At 36.1% G+C, this 18,681-nt stretch overlaps 2 protein-coding genes and 1 long non-coding RNA gene across 3 annotated transcripts; 1 reads left to right on the forward strand and 2 right to left on the reverse strand.

The window, feature by feature from the left end:
- Positions 1–579: 579 nt before the first annotated feature.
- Positions 580–4,935, reverse strand: LOC140004536 (uncharacterized). The gene is made up of 9 exons (XM_072064072.1): positions 4,891–4,935; positions 4,670–4,718; positions 3,853–3,959; positions 3,658–3,720; positions 3,408–3,487; positions 2,089–2,260; positions 1,197–1,243; positions 958–1,049; positions 580–820 (listed from the first exon to the last, which is right to left on the reverse strand). Exons 2-8 carry the CDS (start codon positions 4,701–4,703, stop codon positions 965–967), a joined length of 588 nt encoding a protein of 195 aa, XP_071920173.1. The 5' UTR covers positions 4,704–4,718; positions 4,891–4,935; the 3' UTR covers positions 580–820; positions 958–964.
- A 2,342-nt stretch (positions 4,936–7,277) lies between these two features.
- LOC140013870 (uncharacterized) lies at positions 7,278–9,067 on the forward strand. Its single transcript, XR_011820707.1, has 3 exons — positions 7,278–7,416; positions 7,524–7,552; positions 8,338–9,067. It is a non-coding gene; the product is annotated as an uncharacterized lncRNA (long non-coding RNA).
- A 1,703-nt stretch (positions 9,068–10,770) lies between these two features.
- LOC113715826 (uncharacterized) lies at positions 10,771–18,681 on the reverse strand. Its single transcript, XM_027240130.2, has 17 exons — positions 18,167–18,681; positions 16,893–16,995; positions 16,542–16,611; positions 16,402–16,440; positions 16,177–16,294; positions 16,036–16,093; positions 15,645–15,709; positions 15,507–15,513; positions 15,352–15,412; positions 14,853–14,912; positions 14,736–14,755; positions 14,592–14,657; positions 13,994–14,161; positions 13,265–13,522; positions 12,976–13,188; positions 12,002–12,273; positions 10,771–11,581 (listed from the first exon to the last, which is right to left on the reverse strand). The coding sequence occupies exons 1-17, from the start codon at positions 18,256–18,258 to the stop codon at positions 11,449–11,451; spliced, it is 1,803 nt and encodes a 600-aa protein (XP_027095931.1). The 5' UTR covers positions 18,259–18,681; the 3' UTR covers positions 10,771–11,448.

The raw sequence follows: 18,681 nt of genomic DNA on the forward strand, positions 1-18,681 counted from the left end.
TTTGTAAAAAGTTAAAGCCACCATTAATCAAATCTGCCTCCATCTTGTTCTGAAAGAGGGAAAAAGGACCTCTCTCTCCCTTTTGTTCTTAATCCTTAATCCAGCCTCCACAGCAAGGCAAGAAAATTGATACTACGTTAAAGGTATATTTTTAGTCAACATCATTTTCAAGCTTCATACCTTTACATAAATTTTCAAGCCAAGGAAACATGGAAATCACTACAAAAAGCCAGCTTTGACATGGCTTACCAAATGCAAATTAAATGGGGTGCAAACTTCAAAACATGATTTTCACAAAATGGAAAAGGAAAAAGATCTTGCTTCCAAGAACTGGGATCTAACAATTAATAAGATCTACGGATTAGATTGAGCTAACTTCAAAGAAGCCCGCGACTGGTTAGACAAGCCAAACCAGAAAAAAGGAGGAATGGAAGCAACTAGAGGGACAGCACCGTCTACAGTGCTTATCTACGGCATGCAAATGCTCCAGTTATACTCCTGACTCCAAACATGTAAATGACGTCCCAGCAAAGGACAAACCCTACATGATTCTTCCTCCACATCAACAAGTTAGAGAAAAACATCCAACAGTATGTCAGAATACTGAGCCTCTTCAAATAAAGTTTCTGCTTTCCCAAAAAAAAAAAAACTTAGAAGGTTGTTCAAATGTTACATTGTATGTAAAAGTTGCATACACAATCTAGCATCCTGGACTCGTTACAAAACAAACATGAGGTAAAGCTAACGGGACACAGAAGAGAGAATCTAGTGAGAAAGAAATTAAGGCCTTGTTTCTTGCCCTTCTTTCTGAATCCAAAACCTGTTTTCGTCAGGAGAAAGAAGACTAAGTAAACAGAAAATATACATAAGCTAGTCATATTTTATGCAAAGAGCACTAACCTTGTATAAACAGAAAATACACGTAAGCTAGTCATATTTTATGAAAAGAGCACTAACCTCGTCACTAGGGATAGAAGGATGCTCGGATCCTTAGACTTGTAAACTTCTTCTTCATCTGCCCACCGCTGCAAGGCTTTTCGCTTGCATTCCTGGAAATAAAGAATGTGTTGACGTAAAGTGTACATCTTGTAGCAACGAAAAATCTTATAGTAATAAGAAGTAGCCACCATGATGAGTTAAGTTTAAGAGGTCACATACTATAAAATTCAGATAAAAAGCAATGCATCTACTTGTACCTTGGCACCTTTTTAGCAGATCTCGCTGGTCCTTCATAGTAATTAACCTGCAAAGGTAACAATTTTTGTTTAGCTGAGCAGATGAACCCACAAATTCCAAGAAGAAAAAATACACACGCCCAGAAAAAAAAAACCATTTAAGTTCTTCCTTTTGCTTTGACTAGAGAGACATCTTCAGCAGAAAATACTATAAGTTAAAATAAACCCCAAACGATCATCTATCTGATGCATCTCTATATGCGCATACTTATGTGATGCAAACAGAAGTAAACAAATACATTGTTGCCAATACGGATACCTGCCTGTTTTAAAAACAGTTGGCAAAGGGCTAGCTACATAGCAACAGCTGTCCATAAAGCTACATATTCTTTAGGGGTCTCATCCATCTATGTGGTTAAAATAAAGAATAACCCTACCATGGACAATGAAGTTGAGTTTTCCATGTTCCTAGGACTTCCTTATTACGGCAAGCAACAAGGGAAGAAGAAAAAGATCTTTCATCTCAAACATCAACCTATCAAAGTAATGCTGGAAATGGATTTCAGAAAACTCATATGATTTTCTTTACTTTTTTAGGCTTTTTGGAGTTTCTTTTCTTTTGAAAACGTAGTCAGATTTGTTTTAAGAGGCAATTGGACTGCAAATGAATTTCACAGAGGCATCCCATCATCTTATACAGGAATCAGGTTTGTCAAAGAAAATCAGCGCATGATACAGAGTCAATAGGGTATCATCCAGATTTCAATAAAAATTTCAGCTACTCTGGATTTGTGTATACTCCTTTCAAAACCAAAACGCATTCATGCACTAACAAAAATTTGCACACTATAGATCTATTGAACCTCTTGGGGCATTTAAATACCCAATGAAAAGTCTTAGTGTCTACTCATACCTGATTACGTTTCCTCGGTGAATGCCGAACTCCACCAGTGCCAGCATCTTCTGGCAAACAAACACCATGACTTTGCACTTGGAAATCTAGAGGTTCATTGAGCATATTATTTGCGCATCCACGTCCGCCAATTGATAGCTGTTGAGATGCTCTCAGAGCCAACTCGTCATTGCTATTCATATCCACATTGCATGGGCACATCAAAAACCAGTATAAGAAATCAAAAAGGTTTATACAAAAAAAATATACCAGTAGATTAACATTTATACAGAATGCCTCATAAAAGACTTTGTATGTAGGACGTTTATCAAATGCAACAGTTTAGCAGAATACAAATTTAAATAAAAGAAGCTTCCAAGTCTTTTTTGTTCTTTTTATCAAGTTTCAAACTTTTTATCATATCCAAATTGCATGGGCACATAAAAAAACCAGTATAAGAAATCAAAAAGGTTTATACAAAAAAAAAAATACACCAGTAGATTAACATTTATACAGAATGCCTCATAAAAGACTTTGTATATAGGACATTTATCAAATACAACAGTTTAGCAGAATACAAATTCAAATAAAAGAAGCTTCCAAGTCTTTTCTGTTCGTTTTATCAAGTTTGGATTAACTGTTTTTGGGAGTGTTTTTGAAATATTTTACGATAGCAATGTATATGAAAAACCTTTTACTGTAAATGCTTTTCGTGATGTTTTTGGGATATATTTTGAAATATTTTTAAATTTTAAAAATTTTTGTGATTTTTTTAAAAATTAACACCACCACCCACCACCACCTCCCTTCTCCTCCCTCCTCCTCCCTCCTCCCCCTTTCTCCTCCCTCTCTGTCTTCCTCCTTCTCCCCTCCATCTCCTTCCTCCTCCCTTTCTTTCCCCCCTCCTCCCTTCCCCTTCCCCTTCCCCTCCACGCCTCACCCCTCCCCTTCCCCTCTCTGGTCACGATATCGCAACCAGATTATAGCCTCTGGTCGAGGCCAGATTTGGGAAGGAAGGGGAAGGGTGGGGTGTGGTAGGAAAGGGGAGGGGAGGAGGAAGAGGGACGGAGAGGAAAGAGGAAAAAGGAGGGGATGCAACGGTGGTGGGTAGGGGTGGTGGTGATTGATGGAAGAAAAACATGGTGTAGATTTCATTTTTTATTTTTTTGTATATTTGAAGTTATTTTTGATATACTGTATGGATGTGGCGTTTTTTAAGTTGTTTTTGTTTGTGTATTACTGTAATATTGTATATAAAAAACTTGTTTTTCAAAAAATGAGGAATCCAAACGGATTATCAAATTCAGAAGATATCGAAAAAGAATGCAAGTACTTTTTACCTTGTTAAATCCCCAGCAATAGGTACTTGAATAGTCTGGATAGGGACAGTTTCTCCATTGTCACCATTATCAGCTGTAGTCTGTGGATAAGAGTGTTGTTTAGCTAATATTTTTATAATTCATTTAGCTCTTTTGTGATATAAAACTCAGTTCAGACATTTAAAAGGAAACACAGGATGATATCTGCATTAGACAAGGAGTGTTAACCTTAAAAGTTAAAAGAATGGAACAAAAGAAAAAGAGTGATAACCTTGAACGTCATAGTTGCATTACTGTAGCTATTCACAACACCTTCCAAATATTCCTGAGCTTCCTGAAACATATCAAAATCACTCATGACATTTACGTTACAATGACGTTAGCAGTAGAACAATAGTTGAAGTTGATATAAGGGTAGCTCACTTGAATCCTAGGCTATTCATGTAGTATAACTAAGTTCTCTTACCTGGTTGACAACTCCATGAACAGCGCTTTCTGCAGTCAGGCCGGTCAAAGCAGAGTGCTCATTCAAAACCACAAGTGAGGAATCACTAGACTCTATGTAGATAGGCGCTAACAATCAAGAGAAAAGATTAAATGTTAATAAGCTTCTGCCAAAAGCCAATCCAACTATACTACATTAATCAGCGAACAACTGTAAGCAAAAGTAAAACAAAGACCTTTTGTTAATCAAGTAAAACCAGTTAATAAATTTCTAAAAGAATAAATGAAGAAGGAAGATCTAAAACAAAGGAAAGAGTACTTTTGAGAATATTTTAAATATGTTAATATACCATAGCAATTTTTCTTTTTTCTTTTTTTTCCTTTTATATCCTCTCCTTAATTTCTCTTATCAATTTGTCAGCAACTCTAATATTGATGACCTCTTTTTAATAGACATGTCTGGTTGCCCTCAATAAGCACATTCTGTTGGGTAATTTTTATCCCATAATTTCCTCTTCTAGACTAGCAGTTATCCATCAAAAATTGCAACAACAGTAATGTGATTCGAAACAAAAAGTTGTGCCAAATTTCAAAATGAGGTTTTGATCAGCCATAATCAATTTGACAAATTCTTTTTCTTTTAAATAAAAAAATAAATTTTCGCATGGAAGTGACACACACACACACACACACATAAAGGAAGTGACAGACAAAAACTAATAGAAGTCATGTCGAAACAGACAAATACGAAAGCCCAAAAATGAAAATTCTCATTTGCCAAAGGAATGACTTCAGGAAAACCACAGAGAAAGAACAAACTGCAGAGTAGAACTACCAACCATGAATGCAACTTCCTGCTCTTGCACGATTCATCTTCCCAAGCGAAAACTGGAAACCAAAAAAGAAAATTACATAATCAGATTTCATAAAATGTTGTTATTCTACAAGGGGAAAAAGTAAAGAGAAAGGGCACTGGAACCATCAGACTAGTGTCACCCACAGATGAAACTCATAAAAGAGAAATGTTATGAGAAACTTTTCAGAAATTTAGGCAATCAACCTCATGAATCGTACATGATGTTTTGATGAACAGAGATCTAATGAAATGAGGAAAATCTCAAGTGATTTGCAATTGTGGAAGTGAGAGGTGTATATAACCACAACAGCATTAATTACATGACAAAAAATATTTATTGTAGCCCATAGATTTGTACTTACCATGTATGATTATCCTGGATACCAAAGGTCCAAAATCACAAAACTGACAGTAGGACTTTGTCGAATGTTTACAGGGTGTTCAATCACGTGCATAACTTTGTCGTGTTTTGGATATAGCAAAGAAATAAATCTGGATTGCTACATCGCATAGTAGAAATAATTTTTTTTAAATATTCCTATGCCACATATTTTTGCAACTCATCAAATAAGAACACTGGGAGTACTTATCAAATGAGCATCTAAATAACTAAACTCCATCCATGCAAGAAATGCAATTTGAACCACTATAATATTTCAATATTTCAAATTAGTCAATAACAAAAGTATACATATATATCTCTGTTGTCAATCCTATTTAAAGGCAATTCAATTGTATTATTTCCATGTGCCTTTGTTCTATAATTGGCTGCCCAATTTTGAGAAAGATAAATTTTTTGACAAGAAGCTGCAGTCTAACTTCTTGAAAACCATGCAAAGCATAAAAGTAACTACATAAAAATAAAAATTGTATTTTCTCAAATACAATCGCCTATTTCTGTTATAACTGTTTCAAAGCTTTCATAACCTCCATTTATTTCTTTTCATCTTTTCTTTTTGACATGCATGAAAACAGTCGAGATACTGATAAGAAAAAATGCTAGAACATTCTTCTTTGGCCAGTTGCATGACATTGTCAGTACAGTTCGAAGCAGCTTCAAGGATTAAGAGGTTAGAATTACATGAAGACTCCCTGGAAATCAAGCTACATTTTGAATGTATTTTGTTGTAGTTACCCCTCTCTAATCCCCCTCAGGGGGAGGGCCGATACTTCTTTCATTTTGTAGTGGTGTTAGTGTTACCTACACCCTTGTTGCTGATATGCATAACTAATTTTGACGCATAATTCTGAACTGTACTTGGGAATGGTAATTCATATACGGAGAATCTTGCTCACTTGTTTTATAAGCTATGTTATTAAGATAGTGATACAAGTTGACTAGAACAAGTTTCATAGCATCATAGCTTATTCCAAATAGCCGATTGTTGTCAATACTACTAACACATTTCCAACTTAATCACTAATCAGAATTTGGGAACACATGATTCTCTTCTTGAACAATTGGGTCTATTAGAAACTCATCATCCAGGGATTGACCCCTTTCAATGAACCAAACACACTATGGGAAAACATAAGAGGGAAACTTATTTTTCTATTTGGAGTATGAATGGAAAGTTGGTACCAAGCCTGAATGCAGTCAATTATACCAATGTAAAACTCAGAAGGGAACATCATTCAAGATTAAGCAAATCCACATGCATCCAAAACTGGGAAAGGGAACAAAATTAAAGTACAAAATCAAGGATTTTGCAATATTATCTCCTAATTACTAGATTAACTTTACATAAATGTCATGCACACAATTATTCGATGTATTTTGTCACCGCCACTCGTTATTCTTCATAACCATTTACTATATCGAATACTTACTAATTAGTACTTGAATTCAGAGAACATTTAAACACCAAAATTGAAATATCTTACTAAGAAATTGAAGGAAATAGATAGGAACTCCAAAATCAATTCAGACACTACCTATTAGTTGAAAATCTCCTCATTTGCAGTGCAATTCCACCCATACTTGAAAATTAGCACGACGCATCTAGTACGGAGAATTTCGGAAACTGCCATAGCTTCCACCGTCCTCCAAACAAGGAGGCAAAATCCAAAGATTCGACAAAATTTTCAAGCTTGAGTGCCGTACTCGTTGATGGTGCCATGTTATGCTCCAAAACCCTAGACTCTTGGGTCCGGAGCTGGAGATGGAGCCGACTCCAATGCTGATAATGATCTTAGTTCAAGCGTACTTCGAGATCGCCGGTGGCACAGAATTGTCTACGCCACTCTACGGTGGAGTTTGTTGTCACGCAAGTCAAACTGTCACACTGGCAGTACAAAGTTCGAGCCCGGGCATAAACAAAATTGTCCAGTCATTTGTTTTGGACTGTGGTGTGATTCAAATCTTGCGGCATGTGATCCTTTATGGTGTAGAAGTTCGATCTCTTAGGGTCTGTTTGGTTGGACGGAAAATATTTTCCAGAAAATGTTCCTAATTTTCCACTGTTTGGATACAATCTAATTTGGGAAATGATTTCTGACGGAAAATAACTTACACCGAGGAAGGAAAATAACTTCCTTATCTATTATTTTGAAGTTGTTTTCCTTTCTTAAAAGCACGGCCTCTTCTTAAAATCACGGCCTAAAGGCATCCTTCCACATCGGCAAATGCCCATTCTCAACGATTGAAGACCATCGACTGAAGACTCATCGGCAAACCAATCGTTCTTCGCCGGCAGCGCCTCCAGCTCCGGCAAAGACCCACTTCCAGAGGTACGCTACTCTTTCAATTGGGTTATTCTCTTAATCCTTCTTCTTACAGGTCGTGGGCTGAAGCTCTTCATCATTTTCTATTAATTCTTTTCCTACTTTCTTGAAAGGTTGGATCATATCGCAATTCATTGTCCTGGTGAGTCAAACTTATTGCTTGCTTATTGATCTTTAGTAGTATTTTTACTGGAATTTCTAGTTTTGAGTGGGGCAGTTTTCTTGATTTATGCATAGTAGGTTTTATTGTTGATTTTTTTTTAGAACCTGCTTTGTTCCCTTAAGGAATTGCAGAAAAAGTTTCTTGCTTTGATGACTTTTGTATCCCATTAAGATAATTTTTGTTACACGCACAATCACACATTGGGTTTGCTTGTGTTCGTTTCTTGGAGATTGTACAGAGCTTGATGAAGCTCTGATAGTTTATTACTGGTAATTTTGGACCAAGAAAACTCAAAAAAGGAAAGGATAGGGAATAATTGAGCAGGATTGTTATTACAGATTTCTATTTCTATATGGCATTTATTGTTGCATTAGTTTTGCTGGGATTTTCTGGAACCCTGTATCAAGCATACAACACTAAGAAAGATGGAAAACGGGAAAAAAAAAAAGAAGAGAAAAAGAAGAAACTTCTGGTTTGTTAGAAAGACTGAAAATGTTGGTAGGAAAAGATAATGAAGCTCTGATGTTACAGTTGCCTGTTCAATTATTTTGGAACCTTGCTGCAATCGATAGGGATTTTCTTGCATCGTTAATTTCTTCTAACATAATAGTAAGCTCCCTTTAAAGATTCACAAAAAGTAATAGATCACAGTCAGAATGCTCCAAACTTTGGCTCAATAATAGACAAAGTACATTCAGATTACGTGTCTTTGGAAGATCTTGTTCCATTAGCAATGGCTAATTTTGAAGCTCTCTCCATTGAAGGGTTGAGGATTCAATGTGGCTAGTCAGATGCAGAAGCACCTTCAAGCATTAGGCCCCAATTTACTAAGAACTGGACCTCCGTAAGCCAGAATGTTAAACTAGGTGGGGTTATGGGATCTTTGGAATCCACTCCATTGCAACTTTTGGATGTCAGAGGGGATGATGGTATTGCTGAGTTAATCAAACTCTATATCTCCTTGGATGAATGGATCAGGTTAGATGCAGTAGATATTGATTATGAGAATGAAGTTGATGGAGAGATGTTGAAAATCTTAGCAGCTCATCATGCTGATCTTTTCAATTTAGGTGGTTTACAGTGACTAGAAATGGTCTATGAGTTACATTATCAGGTAGTAACAGTCATTTTTTACAGTCATTTGTTCGATAACAACTTCACATTAGCTCTTAGGTTGCAGCTCAGAGATCCTTTTCGTGACTTTGAAATGGTTGGATCATCAATGCTTGCTCTGGCTCAAGTTGAAAGAATTTGTATTCCTGTGCATGCCGAAATGCACAACACAAAATAGAGAAACGGATTTGAGCAACGAAAAGGATGATCTGAATGAAGAGTTTGTTATGGAAGGAACCAGTGCTGAAGAAAATCATAAGTGCATCAATGCACCATTCATCTGTCTGTTTAAAATCTCTGGTGTCCATGTCACAAGTTTTAATGTTGAGCCAAATGGTAGGGGCATGTTAATTGATCCTAGACAGCTACAGTCTGGGTCTCGATGGTTGCTTTCTAGTGGTATGAATAGGACAAGCAAGCATCCTTTTCCCATGTCCAATCAAAATCATCCATTTTCTGACACACACAATGATTTGTATTGAATCCACTTCACCCCATAATAATTTTTTTTAAAAGGAAGATCAAAAGCCAATTCAATAGTGTCATTAATAATTCATGGTGTAATTTAAATAAATATTTTATAAAAATAATAATATGATTATAATGGATAGAAGCTAAAACAAACTTGTAATTAGATGAATGTTTTAAGAATAGAAAAATATTTGCAACATATCAACAAACATTAAAAAAAGAAGTCAAAAAATATTTTCACTGATAAATCACACACTAGAAAATTATGAAAAAAGGAATTTGGAAAATATTTTTACTAAATAACCAAACACTGAAAAATTATGGAGAAGGAAGTGATTTTTCAGGAAAATGACTTCGATGGAAAATATTTTTGTTTTAGAATGCATGTGTCAATCTTTAATGGTCAAAATACCAAGTGCATGACTATTAAATTAAGATATAAATTTAATGGTCAAATGACTTCGATGGAAAATATTAAAATTAATTTCGTTTTAATATTTCTTCTTAACTAAACGGTTTTCTTTTAAGGGTTGTATCTGGTGATACAACGCATACAATCGTTAAGTGTCCATTCATTTTAAAAGGTGCCTATTCATGAAGAAATATGTTTCCAAAAGACATGATATTTCTTTTGGAGTATCTAAACGTTATAAATAATAGTGTTCAGATAACAGAGGCCTCACTTTTTACTTTTGTCTTACTATTCTTCTGTTTCATTCAAAACAATATTCTCTAAACCGTTTTTGGGAGAATTTCTATATACTATTGTGTCGAAATTCTGGTTGGCTTTGTTATTCCTAGAGGGAATTACTGCAAACCCGGTAATAGAATAGTGGGTGCAAATTTCCTTAAGGAAAGTGAATTTTCACGTCAAAGCCGTATTTTATTGTTGTAGTTATTACTGTTTTCCTAACAATTATTAATGGCTTTGATTGGTAAAGATATTCACAAATTGGGTTTAGTTACTAGTCATGGAGTTAAACATCACATGCATTGTTAAATTACTACTAAGATGCGATTTAGTTGCTAATAACTGAAGTTACAAAAAGAATGGTAAATTTTTTTTTTTAAACTATACCAGAAACTGATTCTTTTTAACCAAATTACTATAACAAGAATTTTAAAATTATTACTAACATAAATTTGATTTCTGGCGCCTATTTTGCTACTAAACTGATTCTTTTTCTTTAATCTTACCAGTTAACTCAAATTATCAATAGTTGGTAATACATTCACAGTAGATTTGATTTGTTTACTAATGAACCACCGGTGGAGAAAATTGCAGTTGGTCATCTAAACAAAATGAATACAAAAAATGGAAAATGTGAAATTTATCCAAAAAAATGGAGAACACGGTTTCATAACTTTCTTTTCTCCAGTCTTGATCAATCAATGCACCAAGTTTAAGATTACAAATGGCCAAAATTAAATCCAAAAAAAAAAATGAATGAATTTGGTTGAACTGGTTCTGGCCCATTAACAAACTAGATTAGGCTCTTAATGCAAAGGCACTAACCAGCCATTTGATCCCTTTTCCAGAACAAGGCACATAACCGCGACCAGTGGAACGAGGAACCTGAAACTCAAGCTCCATAATCACGTCCAGAGAGGAATTTTGATAATTTTCAACTCAGATTCAAATGGAATTCAGCATTCAACTCTACCTGCTAATAGCGTATTTCAATCAGGACTCAAACCATGCCCGGGTGATCTCTCAAAAGGACATCACCACCAAAGCTATGCTCGATATGTCTGCAACTAAAATTGACTCGTCTTTACAGCTAACGGCTCAATTAAATAATTGATCAATAGGATCTTCAACTAAGCTACCCGAATGGCTATTCAATTCATTCAAAGCCTAAAGGCTTTTCCCTGTTGCAACTGTTGCAGCAAGCTCAATGCCATCATAAAGAGAATTGTCCTTGAAGCAGTCAATGTTCTGCGCTGAGGCAAAGTTGAGTTCTTTCTGGCTTAATCACTGACCTCTATGATTACAGTACATGACTAGTATTCAGAAGGCCAAATGCCTTGTCCATTTGCCTGAACACTTTTGCTGTGTACAAATTTAGTGTAATTGATAAAAAGGTCGTATGGTAAAATGGGAATTTGCTACAACACTGCATCATGGAGCTCGAGAAATCCCTTTGGTCATCCAGCTCCACAATTTTGGTCTGATGCTAATAAGTTCATATGCACAGCCACCCAGCCTGCTTTGCATGAAAAAAAAAAAAACGGAAAAGCTTGCTGAGAAACGCTGAAGAACACAGCTCGCTAGAAGAACTGTTTTTCATTCATTCTGATCTTCGTCGATCTTTCGGATTGTTGTACACTGGTAGGAGCCATCGTGGCCCATGTTTCTTCCTCCCATAACACCGCCAATAGACAACAAATACTGCTGCTACAAGGCCAATAGGGATTGCCCATCTGTTACAATATTACAGATGAATGTAATATATGTTATGTACCCTCATATTTTCTGAGAACCAATGTTCGTCCCAAATTCTTGCGCTCCTTTTGTTGACCAATCAATTGCATTAAAATTTTCTTTGTACAGACATAGGTTTTGTGTTCTATGATATAATTGTAGACAATGAAATTCTTCTCAAACTATACTCTCCTGCACACTTTTAGAGTATGGGGATGTGGAGGTATTTATTTGATTGGATAAATGACAAGTTAGAGAGACAATTCATTTCATTGAGACAGGACAGAATTTTTGTGACTGGGAAATACCAACAAATTCTAATTCTTAATTTTTCAAGTTAAAAGGCAATTAAAACTTTGAAGGCCAAGGTAGGGATAAACCTATTAATAGGACAAGCTGAAACAAGAGGGATTTATTACCTGTCCAAGTCAAGGATAGGACTGTAGACGAGAGTTTCCCAAGTTGCAACAATAGCATGCCAAACTGGATTGTAGTAAAGAGATTCTGCTGACCAAAACATCCTTGTATATGTCTCCAAAAAGATGAATAGTATCCAAGCCCCAACTTCAATCAGAATGAACTTTATTATAAAACGACCCACCACCACCATTACAAGTGAAAAGGCCACCAACCAATTAAAGAGTCTGTGGTTATATTCCTTAATAAATAGGGATTTCGACTTCCCTAACATCTGCAATCAAGATCATGTAAATGCATCAAAACCAACCCACAATAATAAGCCAAATCAGAGGAATCTGTACATACATGCAAGAGAAGAGAGAAAAAACCAGTATAAAAGGCACCAAAAATAGCTCTGTAAAAGTAAGTTTTTTCTTACTTTGACTGTGGAAACTGTGAAACAAGAAGAGGAGTGAAAGTTTCCAGGAAAAATACTTTTCAATTTCGATAATGATTAGTTAGTCAACTCAAAGCAGAGAATCCATAAGGCGATCCCTTTTAATCCTGTGGACCAGATCAGAGGATAGCCACATTTTGCCAAGTATGAGTAATGATTGTCCATGCATGTTTTACTCCTGAAGACCCTTTTTAATGAAGAATTAACTGCCTTATGACTCCTAAAACCAGAGATATCATCTATCAGTCACCCTCTGTGTAGCTCAGCCTCTTGAGTTGGTGAATTGGAGAGTTGCTGCCCCAGACAGGGAAGGCCAGTTTAATTCATTCTATTGGGTTGAGCAAGAACACATTTGGCTTCAGAAATATTTGTACGCACGTGAACTTTCTTCTTGTACTCTCTCTCCCTCTCACACACACAAAACAAGCACAACCCACCCAAGGACACTCAGTTATAATACCCACTATAAAACCTAAAGAAATTAGGAAAATCTGCAATCCAAAAAGAAAACCAGAAACTTGAAATACAACTTCAAACCTTCATCATCCGCTGCTCATAGCTGCTTTTAGAAGGCCCAACACATTCCTTCTCAAAACTTTGATTGCAATGGAGGAAGCCTGCATTGAATTTCGACATAGAGGGGAGTCTAAGCACTTGAAGCTCATCCATTTTGTCCTCGCATTTAATATACAAAGCCTCACAGATTCTTGAAGATTGATACTCGTTTGCCAAAATGATATTCTTGTGCACCTGCACAGACATGCCAATAAGCACATAAAACTTTGCAATTTGTCAATCAGAGAGTTTTACTATTCTAGAGTTGAACCTTTTCAATTTCTTCATCCAATTTCTCAACTGATCTCTTGGCATGGTGATGACCAAAATGTTGCTCATCAAAAGCTTTCATAGCAGCTTCTCTAAACTCTTCATGAGTTCCTTGCAGATCTTCCTTTGCCATTGGAAGATGCACATTGCTAATCTTATCACTGTATAGCTTCAGGCACCTCTCCAAGATACCCTTGTTGAAAACTTCCACAAGGGAACCTGTTGATGGAATCTCCCCTTTATTCAAGGCCTCAAGAATCTGGAAGTACAATAAGTTACAAAATAAAAAAAATGTTATACATGCAACTCGAACGATAAACTCAAGATAGTGCAAGTGGCAACAAAAAAAAAAAAAAAGAAGGATGCAGCAAGCATGTTAGCAATCTACACAATGCTAAGATGCATTCATAGGTACTGTAGTTAAACATGATAAGAAATGCAACCTTTCATGAGGAAAATTAAACTAAAAGAGGAAGTTTCTCTGCTTTAAGAAAGACCTAAATCCTTTCAACAATTTCAACTTTCTTGCTTCCACAGAATGCAACATTCAATAATTGCTCCAACTCAAAGTTATCAGTGTAGACTAGTTTTTAGTACATTTACCATGCTATGTTAGCTTATTCAGAAAGCATGCTCTTGGTTTGGAGGCTGATATATGAGAAACTGGTATCTAAATGAGAGGGTTCATATCATATCCAAATCTGAATCTCGCTGGAACTAGAGAAAGCACCTGCTCTAGAAAAGAGACAAACTCTTTTCCATTTAGTGTTTTGCCCTGGACAATCTTTGGACGAATTAGGGACGCAACAAGATCTTTTAGTTGCTCCCTCTTCTTAACATAAAGAGGATCAAGCTCACCATCCTTCATCTCACAGAGCTTTGTCCTTTGGAGATGAGGCTGCACAAAAGTTAAAGCTTGGTTATCATATCATCCACTGTATTTGAAATTTGATGAATTAGTACCAACAAAGTTAGTAAAGACAAGAACAGTTAGCCATAAAATTGCATTTGATGAATTCTTCAAGAATCACTAGCTTAAAGCTCAAGTAATCTTCAAGGTCATTATTCAGAAAGCAGACCCAATCAGAGATTTTAAGGATACCATCCTCCAAAGCCCCCCAACCTCCACTCAACAACATACATCTGATTGATGCTATTACTGCTCTTCTTAAAATCTAATCTTCTACATATAAAAGCCCCTTCAAACATTTAGCATGCATCAGTTCATTCTACCAGGTCACTGGCAAAATTCTCCAATCATTTTATGTGTAATAAACCCCTACAGATTAAAAGCAAAAGAATGATTGACGTGAATGTACAATCCATACCTGCGGTAAGCTGAAGGCAGTGCTATTTTCACCCATAATAGCTAAAGAATCACGGATCTGGTTAACCTGATAATAAAAACCAATTTTATGATCTTCATTCATAATACCATCTGATTATTAAGAAGACTTTGGTAGAACATGAACCTGGTCAATGTTTTTGTCCCCTGCCAAAAAAAAAAAGAAGTAAGATTTAATTTTTAAATGCAGTTTGCTTGATATAAAATCACCTATGCACAAAAATACATGCAGAACGAAACTAACCATCAGAGTTAGGTACATGTTGGAGAGCTTCATTAACCATCTGCTGCACAGATTTTCCTTCTGCATGAGGTCAAAAGCAATACCCACTTTAACCAGAGAGAGAGAGAGAGAGAGAGAGAGAGAGAGCATGACATCAACAAAAGAGATTCAATATGCCAACATAACCTCAGGCAAAAACATGATAAAAAGTCCCAGCTTCAAAAGTCTTTATGTGAAAATTTTCAAAGGATGGTTTAAGAATTTCCAGACTAGTTGACCTACATATCATAACTTTGTCAGAAAATCACTTTTCCACATTCATTTTCAATAAATAGAAAATCAATAAAATGTACACACACATTTTGTTTCATTTCTGAGGGTCAAGTGTTGGGAAACTCAAAAAAGGTCCAAAACCACATTTATTCGGGGCATGGTTGCACAAAGAGTCTACAGAAGGCCAAAAGGATATTGACACAAGGATTAAAAACAACATGGCTTACATTCATTCAAGGACACTTACGCAGAAAGTCACGCTGGATAAGCCATAGCAGCTTAGCAGGTTCAAATGCAACATCCTGCCCCTGCAAAGACATTTACTTAATCAGACACTCTTCCTCTATTTTCTTCACTTTATGTGAGATAACATGATGCTAAAGAAAGAGTTGCAGCTATTACCTTCACCCTATCCACCATGTGAAAGCAGGTATAAGTGGCATGACAATAAAAGGACAGAGAAAAGATAAACAAGTATATTAGAAATACATATTGACCCAAGGCATGGTAAACTTTTATCCACAGAGTTAAATTGCATACCTTCCATAAAATTCTTCAGCAAGCTCAACTGCGAAAGACAGCCGAGAAATGTCTGCTTCACGGATCTGAACATAAAATTGAATCAAGAAACTACAGCGAAATAACTAACTCTATGACAACTTGGCTGTTGCACAAAAATGGTTGCAGGATAAAATGGCACAAAAATTGGATTCGAAAACCAAAAATCTTCAGTTAAAAAGGTAAAAGTGACGTGAAATTTACTGACATGTCATCACTTAAAACTAAATTCACTCTTGAAATCTAGTTTCATAACACTTTAGCATTCCATTTCTGCAAATTGACTTCTACGACAGCCATTCTGTGAAATGCTTTTCCTTTGGGACTGGAATTACCAATTTTTGAAAAGCAAGAGAGAGAGAGAGAGAGAGACCGTCTCAGGTAGGTTGTAGATAAGCACAGAGCTCATAACAGTTGCCAAAGCAAAAATCCTGCCAATACAGAAAACATAAATAAAAAATTATACATTTAGAGTCCATCAAAGAATATTGCATAATATAACTTAGGACATTACCGGTCATCATATACATTTGACTTTCCAACACTTTCAAAACCTTCTGTATCAAGGTAGAAGACAGATGTTTTTACTCCGTTAATGTCCAATTCAAATGGGGCTCCCCACACCCATATCCCTGTAAAACGATCAAATCTTTTTAATGTTTCTTCATTTATAGAGTTGCTTTGTTGAATGTTTGCATGTATCAAGCAAAAAAGCTAGCAAAATCCTGTGACTGACTACCTTTTGTCTTAGTGTCACGCATGTGTCCAACCCCAAAACCTGAAATATATAAACAAATAACCAATTTTCCAAGGGGAATTTATATAAGCACCAATATTGACCAGTAAAATTGCAAAAGTAACAACTGCAAGAGGCTGCACCTTCATTACAAGAAAGGGAGAGAAGTTGATTAAGTAGAAAAGATTTTCCAGAACGATAAGGACCAATCACCTGAAATACAGTTGTAAACCGAAATCATGAATAAGAATAAAGGATTAACTAGAAATGGAGAACAAGGAAGACAAGAAAATTTTCCTGTCATTAGAAGCTTCCTCATCACAAAAATATATAGATGAGAGCAATATATCCCAGAACAAAGTAAAGCTCAAATGAAAAGGCTAAATATTTATTTCAGCTCTTGCATCGAAACCACATAAATCTCATGGTCATGCAACAAAAACTAAAACCATAAACCAAACTGGAAGCAGTAGTAACGTTAAAGAAAAGCTCACAGCAACAGCTGCAATTGGGTTTGTAATTCTCTCAATTGCCTCCAGTCCTGCTCTTGCAAGGCGAAGTTTTGTATGACCAGGATCAGGTTCTATAATTGGAAATCTGTACGACGAAAAGAGCATAGAAAGAGCATTAATATTGCATCAGAGATCTAAGGACTCCAAAATCTACCAGGCAGCACAAAACATGGCAGAGATGGTAATGCTGTGAAACTGAATAACTATATATCAAAATTACTATTTCTCGCTTTGATGAAAGAATTGACAAGATATCAGCATTGAATATCACAAAAAGAAACATGCAAGGTGTTAAAATCCAAATACTAATTCCATTCAAACAATCAAGATAAAGACAGCATCATATACTTAGTTGACTGAAAGTTATCAATGTAAGAAGTGCAAAAATGCCAGCATCTCTTTCCCTCTTATGGTCCTTTATTACAGGATAGATCGTTCTTATAACCCGAGAGGTCACTACCAATCCACCTTGTACGCAAGAAGTCCCTACCAGTCCACCTTTTACGCAGCTGAAGGGAAAAAATCCAAAAGTTCTATTCTTCCCCTAGGTAAGGACGAAAAATCTTATAGCATTTTCCAAGCTAGCACTGATGACTACATAATTGAATTTTGTTTTATTTTTTATTTTTTAAAAAATCAGATCAAGGAGAGCCTAGTTAGGGCAAACCACTTTGAGTAGAACACATACAAAATAAATTCTTTTATGAGCTATGGCTATCAACTCAATGAACCATGCACTTATTGTTTATCCTAGGTTAATAGAAATCAAGTTCAGTGGCATATTAACTAAATGTAACCAGTCATAAACATGGTAAAATAGACCAAGCTACCTTGAAATTATGCTGCTTGAATACACGTATAGATTAACATCTCAAAACTTAAGTTCTCTTGTTTTAAACTGTGGTCCTAGTAAAAAAATATAAATGTCTTGCGAAAAAAAATCTGTCAACTCATTGCTTTGCAAACAATCTTCACAAAATGAGAAGACAAAAAATCTGACATCCGGATTTACTACCAATTAAAATGCAATGGCAACGCAGGCATATGACAGACCAACGAACTAAAAATCTTCTATTTTAAAGAAACCAAGAAAACAAACTCAGCAGCGTCAGAATAAATTGCAACAAAAACGAAATCCAAAAACCACAATGCCTCACGAAGATCAACAAAAATAACGAACTCACGTATCCAACAACTCAAAGCAACATCCTTGTTCTACAAACAAATGTAGGGGCAAAAAAAAAAAGGGGCCTTACGCTTGATGAATATCATCAATTGAGAACGAGCCCGATGTCAATAAGCATAGAAAGATTGAGCAATAAGCGACCAATCTCGAAATCTGAAGCATTGATCTGTTCCCAGCAGAGCCTCCTCACTGTTCTACAAAATGCGGTCTAATGAATCGCAAGAGACCATTTAACTACTTGCAAGCAAACAACAAGGACAGAGAGAGGGAAGGGCCAAGGCCAAACCAAAAAAAAAGAAAAGAAAACGTGCGAGACCGGTTTTGGAAGTATACTGAGAAAATTACTTTTAGACAAGGAGAAGAGCGAGGAAGAGCAAGAGCGAGGGAGAAGGGGAGGGATCTCAAGAAACAAAAACGGAGGGTGCAGGTTAAGAATCGTGGACCCCGCTTTCAATACTGGCAGGTCTGAGAATTCCTTTTTGATTTGTGAGGCTTGAGCTGGAGGGGACAAAAGGGGTGCAGGGATGGAATGTAAAATCTGACGGCGTTAATTACAGCGTTTTTGTTCTACTGCGTGTTATTCTG

This window comes from Coffea arabica, chromosome 1e (assembly GCF_036785885.1).
Source record: "Coffea arabica cultivar ET-39 chromosome 1e, Coffea Arabica ET-39 HiFi, whole genome shotgun sequence".
In the NCBI taxonomy this organism is placed as follows: Eukaryota; Viridiplantae; Streptophyta; class Magnoliopsida; order Gentianales; family Rubiaceae; genus Coffea; species Coffea arabica.

Bases quoted from the DNA above. Each gene is read 5' to 3' on its own strand.
- LOC113715826 (XM_027240130.2), bottom strand. From the start codon at position 18,258: ATGCTTCAGATTTCGAGATTGGTCGCTTATTGCTCAATCTTTCTATGC. The intron at 14,756-14,852 runs GTTAGTTTCGTT...TTTTTTTGGCAG, and splicing joins ACATGTACCTAACTCTGATG to GGGACAAAAACATTGACCAG. The intron at 12,274-12,975 runs GTTTGAAGTTGT...TCTTGATTGCAG, and splicing joins ATGAGCAGCGGATGATGAAG to ATGTTAGGGAAGTCGAAATC.
- LOC140004536 (XM_072064072.1), bottom strand. From the start codon at position 4,703: ATGAATCGTGCAAGAGCAGGAAGTTGCATTCATG. The intron at 2,261-3,407 runs GTAAAAAGTACT...GGATATGAATAG, and splicing joins ATTGCTGGGGATTTAACAAG to CAATGACGAGTTGGCTCTGA. The intron at 1,244-2,088 runs GTATGAGTAGAC...TTACCTTTGCAG, and splicing joins CACCGAGGAAACGTAATCAG to GTTAATTACTATGAAGGACC.